The sequence below is a fragment of the Trichosurus vulpecula genome, chromosome 7 (genome assembly GCF_011100635.1).
Source record: "Trichosurus vulpecula isolate mTriVul1 chromosome 7, mTriVul1.pri, whole genome shotgun sequence".
Classification (NCBI taxonomy): domain Eukaryota; kingdom Metazoa; phylum Chordata; class Mammalia; order Diprotodontia; family Phalangeridae; genus Trichosurus; species Trichosurus vulpecula.
Window position 1 is genome coordinate 34535859 of NC_050579.1, and position 19447 is coordinate 34555305.

The window sequence follows — 19447 nt, forward strand, 5'->3', positions numbered from 1 at the left end:
GCAATAAAGCGGTTGTACTTAAGCGAGTCACACAAATTTTTTTGGTTTCCTAGTGCCTATAAAAGTGATTTATACATCTTGAAGGAATTAAACGCGCTTTTTTTTTTTAAAGAAAACACTTTTAAATCGAGGTGTGCACGGTTTTCTTTAGACAACACTATTTGGAGTGAAGTCATGATTCAGGTCCTGTGTTGATATACTGTGTCAGGCTTGGCGGGTGTGTTGGCTAGTTTTGTTGAATTGCTTTTTTTCCTGTCTTTTTGATTCTTCCTTTCAAAGGGTGACTTAGGGGCAGGGGAAGGAGAAGGATATATTAAAAAATGAAGGTGGTGCAAAAAACAGAAATACCAATAATTTCTTTAACATTCTAAAAAGAGTTGGGTCCTCCTTTGGCTTCAGAGACAGGAGACTGTTTAGGTTCTCTTCTCATCTCTAACCTCTGATCATCTCCTTTGTTGGCTCTTTGTCCTTATTCCACCCCCTCAATTTGGGTGCTCCCCAAGGATCTGCCCTTGGCCTCCTCTCTTTTCTCTACACTGTCACCCTTTGTGATCTCCCTCCCTCCCAAATCGCTTAATGTCCCAAGTTCCGTTTTTAAGGCTTTTTTGAGAGGCAAGGCCACATTTCCAACTGCTTGAAGCAATCTCCAACCACATGTCCGCTGGCATGTCCAACTCAAGCTGTACAGAGTCAAGCTTATGATCTTTCTCCTCATTGACTAAATAAGGGGGTCAGTCCAAAAGGCTTTTAAGGTCTATCCCAGCTCCAGATCTTTGGTCCTATGATCTATTCCTCCTTTTGACTTCACTATTTCTTTCAATGGCATCACCATTCACCCAATCTCTCCTGCTTTTAACATTGGTATTATCTTGGACCCTTTCCCTCCTTCACAGGCTTTTAGTCAGAAGACTTGTGGGATCCTGGCTTAGCCACTTCCTACCTTTGTCAAGTCACTGTAACTTTACTAGGACTCAGTTTTCTCATCTGTAAAGTGAGGAGGTTGCACAAGAGGACCTACAGGTCCCTTGCGGCTTTAAATCTACAATCTAGTCAGTTACCACCCTATTCTTATTACCGCGCCCCCCCCCCCCCAGTACTAGACTCCATCACCACCCATCTAAACTATTGCAGTAATCTCCCAACTTGTCTTCAAGCCTTTACTTTTACCTTCCCTTTTCCCCCTACCGTCGATGCACCCCATCCCCAACAGTCCATCTTTCAAACGGTGGCCAGAAGGAGCTTTGTTCTCAGATCTACCCATGAGACTTTTCTGCTCACAAATCTTCAGTGACTTCTTTTTACTGAGAATTGTTCAAACACCTTTTTGCCTGATACTCATATTTTCATTCTTAGTTCATATTACTCCCCCTCTTCTCACTCTGTATTATAAAATTGTGCTATCTTTCCCTGCCCACTCCTACCCTTGAACATTATTCCATGTCTTCACTCATGACCCTCCCTGTATCTAGAATATCCTACCTCCTTCTTTAACTCTAGGATTCCTATCCATTCTTTAAAGCCCAATTCAGGTGTTATTTTTGATAAGTACCTTTCCTCCCACACATCTCATAAAACTTTGTTCACTTTTCTAATGCACTTGTCGTATAATACCGTGTACTGTAGCTTTCTGCATTAATATCTTATTCTCCTACCAGTACATAAGATCCATGAGGGCAGGAACTGTTTCTTATTGAAACGTTGCATTCTCGGGCCGCAGTCCATTATACCCAGTAGGTGGGTGCTTAAAAAATGTTTTGTTTAATGAATGAACCACATAGAGGGTTTTTAGCATTCGGGTCTTGGAGGCAGAGATATTTTAGGTTTGACCACTCCTGTGAGTTACTAAAGTAGAGATGGAAATCATGGGAACTGAGGAGGCTGGTACTAAGAGAAATGGTCTCTCCCCACCCCAACCCTCCCTACTGAAATCCTGATGATCTTCTAACAAATAGGGATTGGACCTGTGATTTTATTGGTATGAGGTTAGGTGAGGTGACTTTCTCTACCAATGCAGGCCGCCGTCTTTTCTGCAACCTGTAGTCTTTGAGAGTTGTCTACAGCATGGTAGACATTGTACATCATACAGATCTTCCTGGTTTCAAGGCCAGCTTTCTATCCACTACCTCATGTTGTCTCTGCTAGCTCTTCCATGAAACCTTCTCTAATGCCCCACCTTAAAATGATCATTCTTTCCCTGAACTCCTATAGTAACATATTTTTTAAAAATTGTGCTTTATTTTTTAAATCAGTAACTTGGGTAAAGGTATAGTTGACATGCTGATCAGTTTTATAGATGACCCAAAATTGGAAGTGAGCTAACACGCTGGATGACAGAATTTTTTAAAATATCTCAACAGTCTTGAACATTGAGTTAATAAATGTAGGAAGATGAAATTTAATAGGAATTTAACATACAAGTACAAGATGGTAGAAGTGTGACTAGATACCTATTTGTCTGAAAAAGATCTGTGGGTTTTCTTGGACTGCAGAGGCAATAGAAGTTAACAGTATGACATGGCAGCCAAAATGCTAATGTAACTTGTTGTTACAAGAGCTTTCTTTTCTTTTCTTTTACACCGGGAAGTAGAGTAGAATGGGAGGGGGAGGGGGCTAAGGATAGGGTGAAAGAAAGGAAGAAAATAAGAAAGGGAAGGAAGGAAAAGCGTCATTGAGGTTTTTTTTTTCCATGTAGAAAATAGAAGGCTAGAAAGAAACGCAGACAAGCAGGAAAGCTTTGAAAGCTACAGGTTGAATTTATTATGTACATTAAAAAAAAACATTCAGGAGAGACCTGCAGTTTTACGTACAAGCCTCTTTTTCTGTTCTACCGTATATATATAAATGCCCATTTTGGGAGTTATTTGTATAGTTTAGAACAAAAGTAAATTTAAAAAAGGAAAGCTAATGCAGTTTTTTTGCTGTATTGAAAGGAATAGTGCCCAAGACAAGGGAGGTGGTAGTTTTCACTGTCCAGAGTACTGTTTTGAATCCTGGGTCACAAATACTTGGAAATAGCTATTATCCCCTCCCCTTCCCCAAGTTTTCTCTTCTACATCTTAGGCTTGCTCCTTCAACTGGTCCTTATATGGTATGGTCTTGAGGCGCCTCAACATACTATTTGCCTTCCTCTGGACACTCCTCAGTTTATCAGAGGAGTTAGGGGATTTGACCAAGACTCAAACCCAGGTCCTCTAGATTTGAGTCCAATATCCCTTCCTGAGATAAATGGAAAAGAAAAGATAGGAAGAGATTGAGATATGTCAAAGGAAAGAAGAGGAAAAATGAGGAACTTTGCACTGGAGAACCCTCATTTTTCTGAGTAAAGTGGGAGACAAATTTCTTTGAGAAGGATCAAGGATGGGTTGGATTGGGAACTTTGGGGGGGGGGTGCATGGAAATGATTTAGAATATCCATAACACAATGTTCTGGTCTTAATTTTAGGGGATCATAATTAGCAGACTCCAGTTTGTTCAAAAATAGTTTTAGGTCAATTACCCATGTCTGGGCCTCTGAAGTAACTTCTTGTCTACATATCCAAATGAATTATCTTCACTGGCAATTGTGAATACTACTACCATATCTCGTTAATCCAATTTGCTCATTTTAGAAATGGCCCTCCAGGAGACTCAGATGAACAAACACTTTTTTTCTACTGCTCTCACCCAGGTGAGTCAGCTGAGAAGCATCCAGCTGGGATAGTAATGCTACATCTTTCCCAAGTTGGTATAGGGACTGGGCGTGGGATTTCATTGGTACAGGAAAGGCCTAGAAGAGCAAATTCCCTCTATCAATGCAGGTGGGCACTTCCACTTACAATGTTAGAGGACTTGCCAGCTGCCTTGCTCAGGACCATGCAACCAGTAAGTATTACCAGTGGAAGTGGGACCCAGCTCTTCCTGGCTGTGAGGTCAGCTCTCTATCCACTCTGTCATGCTCCACTCTTCCCAAGTACAAAATGTAGCCCTCCATTACTTCTTCCCCTCCAGACTGCACAAAAAGTAATTTGTATTCTTGGAGTAAGTACTCTTCATAAGCATGTTCCAAAGCGATCTGGCTTGTGGCTATCAGTTTAATATCTTTAAGAACATTGTTCCTAGAAACGTTGTGGCGAATGACCTGAGATGCTTTCTCCCAAATATGAAATAGGCCTCTGGGTTAAGCCAGGCATCAGATAATCCATTGAGATCAGGCCTGGTAATAACACTGCCATCTTATCAGAAAAGGTTAAAAAGGAACCTCCAATCTCAAATTACAAAGTATTTGGAAGATATCACACTTTGTCAACTGAATAAAGAAAAAGAACTTTTAATTTCCCAAAATTTTATTAAAAAATGGACTCTGCCATCAGATACATTATTACAAAGATGGAATCTCACCGCCAAGCAGCAAAGTTTGCTGTAATCACAAGCTTGAAACAAGTAAAAGTCTTTCTGCCATTCTTGAGGTAGGCAGGGCCCTCTGCAACAAAGGTGTTGACTCTTTCCCATGAGTAAGAGACAAAGATGCTCTTTCCAGAAGGCTTTCTGGGTAAAATGACTTTCCAATGGCTAAGGGGATTAAAAGTGATCCACACTAGTTCTTCTAACAGGCAATATATTATTCTGTTTTAGAGTCATAGGCTTTTCAGTCCTAAGCCTTGTCTTTCCCTTTCAGCCTATGTTCCATGATAAAAATGAAACAAAAATCATTGAGCTATCAATGCTGCTACCCTCTAGGAGTTAGAAAGGCCAGACTTCTGAGATATTTGGCTTTATAGGTTTGATCTTTCCGGGGCCAAGACTTTTTTCTGATGTGGTTTTAAAATGAAACATTTGTCTAGAAGCACTTCTTTCTAAATGAAAATAACAGCTAACAAATAAAGCTGAACATGGCGAAAAAGAACCTTAACTATTCTACCATCCCACTCAAGATTGGTCTACTAAAATCTGACCCACAATCTATGATGTGACCTCTTCCCTGGGGGCAGAGGAGGGGTGTATTTGTTCTCCAGTTCGTGTTTCAGCTCAATCAGACACAGACAGGTAAGTGCCCAGTGGTACAAGTATTCGATGGCAACGGATTGCTGGACCCACACGATTTTTCGGGAATGCCCTGCACAAAAACAAACCAAAAGGCCTACTCAGAGGTGACTGTTTCAGGGTTGTTGAAATCCTTTGTCCTTGTTTCTCCCTTACTGGATAGATGGATCACAGATTAAAGCTGCAGTAGTTTAAAAATAAAATCATTATAAAGCTTTACTTACCTTTATTATCTAGGTGACCAGTACTTCTACCTTTTAGAATTCCTGGCTCCCTTCGAGACTCAGTTAAAATGACAGCTTCTGCAGGGGGCCTTTCCCAGGCATCCCTTCCCCACCCCTGCCCCCAGCATGGTGCCTCTGCCCCTAAAGTTACCTTCCTTCTAATTCTCTAAGGTGTTGTCTCTCCCATTTGAATATAAGCTCTTTGAGGGAAGGGATGGTTTTCATTTCTTATTTGTGTCCTCGAGTGGCTAGCACAGTACTTGGCCCTTCATAAACACTTTAGTACACCATGTTGATTGATTGATTGACTGAAATTATCTTCTGATGCAGCTATTAAGTAAGAAGCTAGTCATAAGTTATAAAGTTACGGTTACCACTGAATCAGGCATTTGAAATTCTATGTCTTTATCAGAATTCTGATCAATTCAGTCATCAAACTTGATTTTAGAAGACTGACAATGGAACATAAATTCCTCTTCATGACAGAGAGTGGGAGACAATAGATGCAGAATGAGATAGGCCTTGTCAGAGAAGGCCAATGGGTCGGTTTGCTTTGCTTAACTATACTTCTTTATTATAAGGGAAGGTTTTGGGGGGATGGAGAGGATGAATGTATGAGCAAGTCACTGGGAATGCTATTTTTTAAAGCATTGATAAAAATATTTATTTTTTTAAAATTCTATTAGACTTCTAGGTTGTATCTCAGCAACAGTTGAATCTGGACATATACTAGAATGACTGCTAGAGAAAAAAAAAGTTGTCCATTATCTTCTGATAAATGAAAGGGAAAAGATATCTTGACCTACATTTGGCCTTGGTATGTCTTTAATGATACTCTGTATGGAATATCCCCACAAGGGTGGGGGGGCACAGGTACAAAATGTGAAAAACACATAAAGAAATACCCCAGTTATCCTTAGTTTCTTTCTCTCTTTGAACATAGACACACACACACACACACACACACACACACACACACACGACAACAAGTGGGGACAGGAACAAACAGAGTGGGTTCATTTCCCCAGAATGACCTCAGATGTTTTGGGTTTATATTTGACTTCCATAAGAACTCAACCCCAACAGGGGGGTTTTCCCCCCAATATTCTTCATCCACAAAGGTACATTTTTCTCACTCCTTTCCATTCCCATTTAGGGAATGGATCAAAAACCAAAACCAGATGCTACAGTCCTATGAGCTCCCAGCCAGATTTAAAACTTAGATTTTCCTCACTTCATTGCACTCCTTCTAGCTAGTTGGGTCCACTCCCCCAGTTCAACACCTGAGAGTGAAATAGGGCCATGTATTCCACATCCCTTCTCTTCTGGTACTCTCTCATGCTTTTACAAAGTTAATACTATTGGTTAGCCCATTTTCCTAGGTCTTCTCTATCACATGCTACCAAGCTACTCAGTGGAGAAGCAGCTTGGTGTAATGGATAGAGAGCTGGCCTTAAGGTTAGGAAAATGGGTTTGTCTGCCTCTGACGTGTCCTGGTATGTGACACTTAGATAAGATCCTGAACCTCTCAGTGCCACCAGGCAACTCAGAAGAGGCGCCCATCTGCACTGGCAAAGGGAGTTCCCTATGTCAATGAAATCATAAGTTTGGTCTAAAAATAAAAAAAAAAGTCATGAAGTGATAGGAATCAGTGAAACTAAGCAATTCCTCTTTCTGAGACACTTCAAGAAGCCAGTACTAGCTATCTAAGACAGTCAGGCCTCATTAGTACCTACTACTTTTCCTTTGCCCTCCTTGGCTTCTTTTTACCAGCTGTGTTCCCCTGAAGCCTAGGAGGTACGGTGTGAGGGCAGGGGTCCTCTCTGACCATTGGAATGAAGGCAGTCCCAGTGTGCATTTGTTATTAAGCTCCCCTGCTATCTCCCTAGCAGTTCAGTGGGAGGAGGTGAACAAAGTTTTCCTCCCCCCAAGGTCCCATTTCTTATTTCCGATGCTCCAGACTCTTTCAGACCACAGCTGGGTGTGTGAACAACCAGCTGCACCAATGGCTTCGGTAATGAAGCAGCCAATAGCTTTCCTTTCTGCTCCTGGGGCCTCTTTAGGGCCCAAGTGGCAAATCAAAGGGGAGAGATACAAGAGCCCAGTGGGTTCTTTTCATGTGGCTTCAGACTGAGGGCCAGTGACCAGAAGGCAGGGCCATTTCCCAGTGACCTGTTGGCTCTAGTCACACTCTTTTAAATGCATGAGATGTTTTTATTTGTTTCCTTACCACACTGCTCAGTTTGCTTTTACTTCCATGAAGATTTTGAATCAAACTCATTCCCAGAAGAACTTCTAGAGACATGCTGCTATCCACAGCTTTTGACTTTATTTTGTCAGCCTCTAAAATAAAACTGTCCTACATCGCTCTTCTAGTATTCTGTGATCCAGCCAAGCTGTCCTTTTCTCTATTACTCACTCACAAAGCTGCATTCTCCCATCTTTGTGCCTTTGCCGGGGCCATCCCCTGTAGCTTGTGTGCACTCCCTCATTACCTCTGCCTGAAGGTCTCTCCCTTCCTCTATGACTCTATTCAAGCACCATCTCCTACCTGAAGACTTTCCCATTCCCCAGCTGCTACTGCCCCGCCTCCCTTTTAGACTACCTGGCATTTAATTACTTTGTGTACATGTACATAAAATGTGTATTTGTTAAGTTTACATTTATTCTGCATATATTTTATATGCATTTCTTGTCTCCCTCATTAGAATATAAACTCCTTGAGAGTAGGCATTGTTCTTTGTACTTGTATCCCCCGAGCTTAGCAGAGTGCCAGGCACCTTCTAGCCACTCAATAAAGACTTTTTGTTTCTAGTTTGATGCAAATTTTAATTACACAAGGCAGTCACTTTCCAGGAGCACACAGGGCTATATTGGAGATTTTAAATTAAAAGTCTATTTTTAAAGACGTTTCATTGATGCCCCCCCCCCTTTTTGACTACAACACTTTCTGATGACTCCCTTCCCCTTCCTACTTAGAAATCACTCTTTTAGAAATACATCAGGTTGTAATAGGAACTGTTCAATTAAAAGTCCATTTATGAGAAACCCTCACTTCTGTACTAAACTAGACTAAGTAAGGTTTCTTCTTTTAAAATGTTTCATTGAGATGAGCAGGATGCTCTCGGAAAAACCTGGAAAGACTTGCATGGGCTGATGTAAAGTGAAATGTTCTGTGTACAAAGTAACAGCAATGTTGTAAGATGAACAGCTGTGAATGACTTAGCTATTCTCAGCAATCCAACAGTCCAACACAACTTGAAAGGACTTATGATGAAAAAGCTATCCATCCCCAGAGAAAGAACTGATAGTGTCTGAATACAGATTGAAGCATACTTTTAAACTTCATTTTCCTTCAGTTTTTTTTTTGGGGGGGGGGTCTATGTTTTCTTTCACAACATGACTATTATGGAAATGTTTTACATGACTGCACATGTATAACCTATATCAAATTGCTTGCCTTCTCAATGAGAGGGGTGAGGAGGGAGGAAGGGAGAGAATTTGGAACTCGAAAGTTTTAAAAATGGATGTTAAAAATTGTTTTTACATGTAACTGGAGAAAAATAAAATACTAAATAAAAAAAGAAAAACTGGAAAATAAAATGTTTCATTGATTCTTTAAAAAAAATAATCAGTGACCCCCAAAGAACTTTTCTTTTAAACAAAGTAGAGTTAAGCAAAACAAATCAACACCTAGACCAAGTTGGACAATCTATGCTTCATTCCACAGCAATGGACCACCCCCTCTCTGCTGAGAAGAGGGAGGCATGCTTAGCTGTCTAGGCTAGCCAAATTTAATAGCTGGGGTATTAAATCTAGTTGATATAGATAGAACAAAATGAAAAAGACTCCTCAAATCTCCAAAGTGAAAAACCTAAGGTTAATTATGGGGTGAGGGAGAGGGTGGAAACCTAGCCCAGGGTGAACTCTGGGTACTCGGAAGTAGGGCATCACCAGCTTGTCCCAAGCAGATATGATTCCAGGGCAAAATCAGCTGGTTATATTGATTTTTCCTCATGCTATCTAGCTTTGACTCAAATCAGGACTGAATTGAAGTCCATGTAGTTTTTTTCTTATCAAATAAATTCATTAATTTTATGCAAAAACAAATACTAATGAGATGAATAATGCTTATTAAAAGATTTTCGTATTCCCATTGAACTGGAAAATGTGTGTGACCAGATAGCCTCAAAATAAAGACTTAAAAGGAAAGTAGAAAACTCTGCCGTATCAGTGGACTTTAAAATAGTCCAGAAGAAGAAGGTCTAAGAGCAGTGATGTTCTCTACACAAGCGAAACAGTATTTGTTTCTCTTGATTCAATAGCCTCTTGTCGGTAAACTTCAAAAGTCAAAGTCAACAGGAATGATCCTTGCCTTTGCTGCAGGAAGCAATCAGGATTACAAACACTTGGGGTTTCTAGTCATTAAAAACCTGTCCTCAACAAAAGTGATGGCTGGTTTGGATGACTGATTTTACACAACAGCTGCTAGTTATTAATGGGTGAGACTAGGAGGCACTTGTATTTATTTGGTATATATTTTATGCACACAGGTACAAAGAGAGGAAGTATAGATGGCTGACTTTGAAGCCAGGAACATCTGAATAAATACAAGCCCTGCCTTATACAGTATGCTTAAGGTCTCAAGTCTCTAGGCAACTCTTAGAGACTATAAATTACAAAGAACCATGCTGGCCTGCATTGGTAGAGGGAGTTTTCTCACATGGAAGTTCTCTATATCAGTGAAATCATACATCTAGTTCCTGTCCTATATTTCATACATATGTATGTATATGTCTCCCTCGATAGGAGAATTCTTCTGGTTTGGCTTGATTGACACCATTTCCTTAAGATAGCCAGTCACTCAACTAACTTAAACATTCAGTTTTTTTACCTTGTTAAGATGAAAATGTCAAGTAACCAGCTATAGTTTAGGTGTTGGTGGCTAGTCTGTGTATTCCAGCTTCTTCCCCAGTGCTTACTAACTAGTTCATTATTTTACCTGATATAGATCTTCCCCTTCTGCTATCTGTTCTTTGATGTGTAAGTCTGTGCCTTCCTCTTCTACCTTTTGTAAAATTCTGTGTAACTACAAACTATAACCTGATGTAACTAAAACCTATATGAATTTGCTGAAACAGCTGCTCAAGGCCCATTGGTTTCTCTATACTGTGAGTCTATGCTCTGAGCATATGATAAACTAGTTATTAACATGTCTCTGTGCCTTGATAAGTACCTATCAATGAATTTTTGGACAATTTTAATGCCATTAGAATGTAAGCTCATTGAGGGCTGGGACTGTTTCATTTTTATCTTTGTATCCTTAGGACCGAACAGTTTATGGTACAAAGTAAGTGCTTAATTAATGCCTGTTAATTGGTTGGTTGGACTTTGATGCTTAAATGGTCTTTGGTAAAACAACTAACTTGGTGTCCTAGTCTTTAAGTAAATAGTATTTAAATGGAAAGCCACTGAGAAGTGACTTGTCCCATTCCCTTAGAAAGGACAGAGAACAAACGAATCATTTTCAACTTCTTGCTGGAATTGTAGATGTCCCAGATTCACCAATCAGAATGCCAGTTGTAGCACACACCAATAGTTCTAGCTACCAAGGAGGCTGACTCTGGTAGATGGCTCAAGCTCAGGGATTCTGATCTATAGTAGGGACAAGTTGATCAGGTATATACATTAATTTTAGCACCATTATGGTGAGCTCTGGGAAGCAGGATGCTACCAGACTTCTGGAGGAGGGGTAAACAAGCCCAAGTCAGAAAAGGAGCAGGTAAAAGCTGCCATAATGAGTGGTGGAACCAGTCCATGAGTGATTACAACACTTACAGCGTAGTTGAGACAGGGAGACGAGAGAGAGAGAGAGAGAGAGAGAGAGAGAGAGAGAGAGAGAGAGAGAAAGAGAGAGGGAGAGAATGCTTATCATCATATTTCTATCAGAAAGTTACCTGTGAAGCCAGATTGTACTAGACTTTTGAGTAATCTTAGAGGAAGCATGGTCTAGCAAAAAGGCTGCTAGCCCAGGGATCAGGAGACCTGGACTCTCTCTAGTTCTCAGCTCACAATAGGTCCTTGGGGAAAGCAATTTCCCATCTCTAGGTCTTAGTTTCCTCAATTTTAAAGTGAAGTGCTAGCCTGGATGGTCTCTAAGCCATGCCCCACCACCCCCTTCCAGCAACAGACTCTATGAGCTTACAGGGCATTCAGATTTTACTCAAATGTATGAATGTATTCAGTAATTAACTAATTTTTATTGAGCAGCAGGATACAGCACAAAACTGGGTTGGAATCTCAGCTCTGCCTCTACTGCTTATGAGGCCTTGAACACCTGGCTTCAATTCCTTAGGTTTCAGCTTCCTCATCAGAGATGAGAGTGTCGGACTCAGTTACATCTAAGCTTCTCCAGCTAGGAGTTTGTGGACGCTGACAGAGTTTGCAGCATCGACCACACCACCCACACTTGGAGCTAAGGCTGAGGTCATATAGAACAGACTCTCTTCTCCTCAAGAAGTGGATGATATGAAAAACTGCAGGGTTTGGTTTTTGGTTTTCACCAACTAACTTCTTGTATTTTAAAGGAGCCACCTAGGGAGGGATAGGGTGGAGTATTTCACCTTGGACCAAAACATCTCTGGGTTTGGCCTCTCTCCTCTCACAGTCAAGATGGGGTCTCTTCCCTATAGCTCCCTGACCCCAAACCCAGACCAGATTTTGCCTCCAATCCTCATCCCGCCATGGTCAGAGGATAGCCCTTCACAACATGGCTTCATCTCTTCTTTCTAGGAGGATTCCATGTGACTCCCCTTCAGATCCTTTCCCTTCCAGCCATACAAGCTCGCTCATACTGGAGCAAGCTTTCACATGGTTATTGCTGTATACAATGTTCTGTCTCCATTCTTTACCCAGGGGGTCCCTCATGCCAGAGATGCTCCCCTTTCTCACGTCTGTCCCACAGAATTCCTGGAACCCTTCAGGACTCAGCTGGTATCATCTCCTATGAGAGGCCTTTCCTCATCTCCCTGAGGTGTTAGTGCTCAATCCCACTCAACCCACTAAAATCATTTAATATTTGTTTTGCACATAACTTGATTCTCCTTATCTGTGTACATGTTGTTTCTCCTGAATAAGACATAAGCTCTGTAGGGGGTGGGATGGGGACTTGGGGGGAATCTTTGTTTTGGAGGGGAGGTTTGTTTGTTTGTTTTTGGTATCTCCAGCACCCAGCACAGCATTTGGTCAAATCAGTCAGTCAACAAGCATTCTAGTTTACTTTGTTCATTCAAGGCACTGTGCTAAGTGCCGGAGATACAAAGAGACAAATACAGCTCTTCCTCTCAAGGAGTTTACATTCTAACGGGAAGACAACATACAAACAGCTATGGACACATGAGATATAGACAAGGAAATTGGCAATAATCTCAGAGAGAAGTGACGTGGCAGCGGTAGGGGGAAGCGGGAAGGCTTCTTGCAGGAGGTGGGAATAAATATACTGTACAAAGAAACGCTAGTTGAGCTGAATTATATTGCCTTATTCTTATCCCTGTCTTTTCTCAACCTTGCCAATTTTCTGGGGGTACTTTAATCTGCATTTCCCTTACTCTTACTGATCTGGAGCATTCTTCCATAGGATTATGTATAGTCTGTAGCTCTTTTGAGATGTTTTTTCATATCCTTTGACTATTTTCTACTAGGAAATGACTCTTGGTCTTACATATTTATGTTAGTTCCCTATGTATCTTGCCTATCAGGCTTTCATCAGGGATATTTGCTACAAAGATTCATCCCCCACCCCGCCCCAACCCTCTCAATCATTTTTGTTGTCTCAGTCTCATCAGTTGTTCAATCATTTAGTCCTGTCTGACTCTCTGTGACCCCATTTGGGGTTTTCTTGGCAGAGATATTGGAGTGCTTTGCCATTTCCTTCTCCAGCTCATTTTATATATGAGAAAACTGAGGCAGTTTGGGTTAAGTGACTTGCCCAGGACCACACAGCTAGTAAGTGTCTGAGACCAGATTTGAACTCAGGAAGTCTTCCTGACTCCAGACTTGACACTCTATGCACAACTCTATGCCACCTGGCTGCCCTTCCCTTCTTGCCCAATTCCAACCCAAGTCCCTGAATTGCAATTGGGTTGTATTGCTGTTACTAAAGGTTCAGAAAGAGAGTGAAGGTTATTTACCTCTGATATATTTAGAAATGAGATCTGGATGGACTTTGACATTTTCTGCAGTGGGATCAAAGAAGCAAAGCATCTCAATCAATTCACTGGTGATGTGCTGCAAACAGAGAGCAGAGAGATGAGAGATGGCCAGACACTATCAGTCTACTACCACAAAGTTGATGGCTCTAGAGGCTCACCTCTTTACATTGATCCCAGACCTCAACAGTCTCTGTATTCTCCCACTCCGGATGCAGGATCAACACTGTTGCTTTTATGAGGTCATGGACCAAGGTAGAAGGCCTGTGGTGACTCTTTTCGAAGGATGGTGAGGCATGTGTCATAGACAAAAATTGATCATAATAATGTTTCAGATCTTTAAAGGCCTGAGGATTGAGCTCTCGGATCCGCCCCTGGACCTCTTTCAGCATGATGCGGAAGAAGAGGATCCCAGCCCTTTGTACTTCTCCTTTGTGCTCCATCTCTGCAATCAGAAGAAGACATCTCTCATTGATGTTCCATGACACAGTCCTGCTCGGGGACACATGCAACCTTTCTTGAATCTGGGGTTCCTGGGCATATCATACTTGGAATTTTCTCTTTCAAGGAAAAAAAAAGTTCATAGATTTAGATCAGGAAGACATCTTAGGGGTCATCTAGTCACCCCTGCATAAGGAAGTAAAGCGCCCAACATCAGTAAGTGGTGAGCTGGGATCTTGGATTCTTCTATGTCTGATTCCTGCAGAACCCTTGGGTCTAGAACCCTAGAGCATCTCTTCAAATGCCATACCTACCTAGGATATGTTTTTTCTGGATTTCTCCTGAGCATTCGCCTAGTATTTCATTGCAGGCTTTTTGGACTATCTTCAACATTTTCTGTAGATCTTTGTACTCCTGAATTGGCAACATCTTCCGCTGTGCAGTGCTGAAATCAAGCAACCCCAGTGCCTGGCCCTTTGTGTCTCGAATTGGAACAATTATGTGATGGGTCCCAAGGGCATAGGTGAAAATAACCTCAGAGGTATCTGTGCTTCTGAAGATATAGTCTCTGAAACAGAAGCAAGTAGAGAGAAGAGTGTAATACCACCTCATCCTATTGACAGCCATCTACTAGACCAGTCACATACTACGCCAGAGGCACTAGACTTCCCTTACAAAGCCTCAGTCCAACAGTGATAAGATGTTGAGTACATCCGAGGCATGAGAGACACTGCTTCTCTGCATCTTCATTGAAAGGCATAGACATAGATATGGACACACATGTTCTCTCTGTCCAAAGGTAAGATCTAAACCTGGGTCTTCATGATTTTAAGGTGGGTCTTCTATCCATCCCATTATCTTATATGGCATATATTTTTATGCCTTAGTGTGCTAAGCTATCCAAAGACTGGATACATGGGCTATTTATATTTTTCTGTTGTGATGAATAATAATGCCAGGAATATTTTTATACCAAGAGGACTTTTTGTCCTTTCAATAAAATCCTTACAGTATAGTCATAGTAGTCTGATCACCAGGTCAAAGAGTATAAAGAATTTTGTAGCTCCTATAAGGAAGCACATCCATCTTTTGGTAGAGGAGTAGGAGACTACAGGTGTATAATGCTATATATGCAGTGCCTGGCACAGAGTAGGGGCTTAATAAATGTGTATTTCCTCCCTTCTATATACAGTCAGATGCAGTCACTGTGTCATTTGGTTTTGTGTCACTGGTTTTCTTTCTTAAAAAGAAGATATCACTGCGTTATAAAAATGAAAGCTATTAACAAAACTTACAAGAATTTGGGAGTTCTCATATACTTAAATTGGCTTATTCTTGTTATTATATGAACTTGAAAAACATCAACAAGCATGAACATTTCCTTAAATAAAGAAGTGAGAGGGTTCTATATGACATGATGAATCTTTGTTATAAATAGCTTGGTTTAAAACAACTAAATACATTTTAAATTTCTCATGGTAGCTGCTCCCACACAGCACTCCATGTCCCATCTCCAGGCCTTTTGACTCTCTGCCTGTCCCCCATGCCTAGAATACCCTCTCTTTTCACCTTCACCTCTTTTTTTATTAGATTTTTTATTTTTAGTTTACAACACTTAGTTCTACATGTTCTTGAGTTTCAAATTTTCTTCCCTTTCCTCCCCTCCCCATTCCCCCAAGACAACATGCAGTCCTATATAGATTCTACATAAACCTTCACATTAAACTTACTTACACAATACGTTTACACAATAGTCAAGTTGCAAAGAAGAATTATGACCAATGGAATGAATCATGAGAGAGAAGAAGCAGAACCAAAAAAGAAGAGAAAAAAGGGAGCAAATAGTGTGCCTCAATCTGCCTTCAGACTCCGCAGTTCTTTCTCTGGATATAGCTAGCTCTTTCCATCATGAGTCCTTTGGAGCCATCTTTGAGCCTTGTATTGCTGAGGAGAGCTAAGTCTATCAAAGTTAGACATCACAGAATCAGTATGTCTCTGGTTGTATACAATGTTCTGGTTCTGCTCCCCTCACTCAGCATCATATCATGTAGGTCTTTCCAGGTCGTAATGAAGTCCGTCTGCTCCTCATCTCTCATAGCACAATAATATTCCATTACAGTCACATACCACAATTTGTTTAGCCATTCCCCAATTGATGGGCATCCCCTTGATTTCCAATTCTTTGCCACCACAAAAAGAGCTGCTATAAATATTTTTGTACATACAAGTCTCTTTCCCACTTGTGTGATCTCTTTGGGATATAGCCCTAAGAGTGGTATTGCTGGGTCAAAGGGTATGCACACTTTTATAGCCCTTTGGGCATAGTTCCAAATTGCTCTCCAAAATGGCTGGATCTATTCACAACTCCACCAACAGTGTATTAATGTTCCAATTTTCCCACATCCTCTCCAGCATTTATCATTTTCCTGTTTTGTCATGTTAGACAATCTGACAGGAGAGATGTGGTACTTAAGAGTTGTTTTGATTTGCATTTCTCTAATCAATAGTGATTTAGAACATTTTTTCATATGTCCATAGATATCTTTAATTTCTTCCTCTGAAAACTGCCTGTTCATATCCTTTGACCATTTCTCAGTTGGGGAATGGCTTTTATTCCTATAAATTTGGCTCAGTTCCCTGTATATTTTAGATACAAGGCCTTTATCAAAGACATTGGTTGTAAAGCTTTTCTCCCAATTTTCTGCTTCCTTCCTAATCTTTGTTGCATTGGCTTTGTTTATACCAAAACTTTTCAGTTTAACACAATCAAAATTATCCATTTTGCATTTTGTAATGCTCTCTATCTCTTGTTGAGTCCATGAATTCTTCCCTTTCCCATAGATCTGATAGGTAAACTATTTACCTTCACTTCTTGTTGCCCTGGCTTCCTTCATGTCTCAGCTTAAATAAGGTCTTTTCCAATCCCCTTCAGCTGAAAGTGCCTTCCCCTCTGAGATTACCTACCTTCTATTCACTATACATCCAGTTAATACTTTGTTGTTTACATGTTATCACCTCCATTAGAACTCACACAGGGCAAGTGTTCACACGGTGGTCAGAAGAAGTGGTACAAGGACACTCTCAAGGTCTCTCTCACGAACTTTGGAATTGACTGTGTGACATGGGAGACACTAGCACAGGACCGCTTAGCATGGCATGACCACATCAGAGAAGGTGCTGTGCTTTATGAGCAAAGCAGAATTGAGACAGCTCAAAGGAAACACAGGATGCGCCAATTTAGAGCATCCATCCCAAATGTTCACACAGACTATTTGTGCCCGACCTGTGGTAGAGCATTCTAAGTTCATATTGGCCTGATCAGCCACAGTCCAACACACTGAAACTTGACTCTAGCATACTGATGTCATCTTGCCCCTCTTCAAGAACAAAGGACAACAGCCAACCTTCCTTAGAATGGGAGCTCCTTGAGGGCAGAGACTGTTTTTGCCTTTCTTTGCTTCTCCAAAATGTAGCACTTTGTTGTTGCTTTGCGTCAGTGGTGACCTCCTCTTTGTGACCCCATATGGAGTTGTCTTGGCAGAGATGCTGGAATCGTTTGCCATTTCCCTCCCCAGCTCATTTTAAAGATGAAGAACTTGAGGCAAACAGGGTGAAGTGACCTGCCCAAGGTGACACAGTTAATAAGTATCTGGGGCCAGATTTGAACTCAGAAAGATGAGTTTTGCTGACTTCAGGTCCAGGACTATCTCCTGCGCCACCTAGCTGCTCTGACAACATATGGTAAGTGCTTAATAAATACTTGTTGGCTGACTGATAATTGGTTTCTCTTACATGCATATGTCTATATCAAGATGGTAGCCCCTTGCATGACCTTGGAGTGTACTTCTTGGGTTTATAACAACAACTCCAGTAGTAATAAAATAATCATTCAGAAAGGGGCTTCGGAGGAAATAAACATATTTGAACAAAGGCAACCTGCGTGCTTCAACATGGAACTGGAAGGTCTGTGGGTCCGTAGTAATATTAATGCTAATCCACAGCAACACTAAATAGGTCATTTGTTCCTTCTGTAACAGTCCCTCCCTTTCACTGCCAAAATCTCAGAAAGAATTTGGGAATTCTCATTGTGTGTGTGTGTGTGTGTGTGTGTGTGTGTGTGTATGTGTTTATACACACACACACACACACACACACACACACAAAATGAGACTTCCCAAATACATATATACACATATATACATACACATTTAGATGTGCATAATAATATAATAAGTATGTATATGTATATATATATATATACATAAATTTATTATTTGTATTATTATGTAAGCTTGAAAAACATCAACAAATATGAACTTTTCCCTAAATAAAGGACCGGGAAGGTTCTGTCTACACCCAATTTCCTCACCATTCACTCCCTCGAAATCTGTTTTCTGCCTCCATCTACTGCAACCAGGCTCCCTGAACCTGACTTTTTTGGGCCCTCATCCTCTTAGCCCTTGCTCACAATACTGTTGCCCCTCCTCCTCCTCCTCCTTCTAAGTGCCCTCCCCTCTCCCTTGGCTTCTGAGATGCTGCACACTCATAGTTTTCCTAGAGTATAAGCATGTAACCTGTGTCACCTCAGGTAGGTCAGCCTCTCTGAATTTCTATTTCCACATCTGGAAAATAGAACATGAAGGGAAATGGAGCAAAGAGAGAGACTAGGAACAAGGGTCCTAAACAAGGAAGAAGAAAAAAAGAGAAGCAAGGCCAGAAGGGATCGCAGACAATCAAGACAGCTTTGAAAGTCCTTCGCTAAATGTATTACCTGCTTAATAAGAAAAACAAGCTCTACATAGGCAGAATTATATTTTCATATATGAATCCCTCCTTCTGTTCTACAGTACATATAGAAACACTCATTTTATCTGGTATTTGTTAAATTTAAAGTTTTTATTTATTATTATAAAATTAGAAATAGAACAGAACCTGCCTGAAAGCAAGGACCGTCCCACATTTTTCTTCCCGTCCCCAGTGCCTGGCTCAGTATTTGGCATCTAGTTGGTGCTTAATAAATGCTTAGGAGTTGATTTCCTCTGACTTTTCTAACTACTTGTCTCTCCTTCATCAATTCAGTTCTTTTTGCTGAGTCCATGCTGTTCTTCAGCCCTCTTTTCTCCTTTTTTCCTTGGAGTGATTTCATTCACTCCATTGCTTCAGAAACTTTCTAGGACCACAGGGCCCTAGATTTGGAGCTGGAAAGGATCTTAGAGGCAATAAATACTCCATTTTACAGATGAGAAAACTGAGAGCAAGAAAAGGTAAGTGAGCTGCCCAAAGGTGGGCACACAAGAGTGGGTGACAGAGATTTGGGATTCGAATCCAGGTCCTCTGATTCTAAGGTTACTGCTCTTTTCAGCATCCCATGCTGCATTTCTACCCAGATTGCTACACAGATCTTTTTTCCAAATGTTCTGTCCACATGCCAAACTGCCAATAGGCCATCTCTACTTAGATGTCGCAGTAGCATATCAGACTCAACATGCCCCAAACTAAGCGTCTCCTCTTTCTCCCAAAACCAATATCCTTTTCTGACTGCTTGGTTTTGATCAG

At 41.0% G+C, this 19447-nt stretch overlaps 1 protein-coding gene across 1 annotated transcript in view; it reads right to left on the minus strand.

Annotated features, from left to right (window-relative positions):
- Positions 1–19447, minus strand: part of EFCAB5 (EF-hand calcium binding domain 5) — a 136523-nt gene that overhangs the window by 1123 nt on the left and 115953 nt on the right. Inside the window, exons 20-23 of the mRNA XM_036768146.1 lie at positions 14206–14459; positions 13612–13895; positions 13433–13529; positions 4951–5092 (exon numbers count right to left, since the gene is read on the minus strand). Of these exons, the coding sequence (XP_036624041.1) occupies positions 4951–5092; positions 13433–13529; positions 13612–13895; positions 14206–14459 (777 nt within the window). The remainder of the gene's footprint in view (positions 1–4950; positions 5093–13432; positions 13530–13611; positions 13896–14205; positions 14460–19447) is intronic.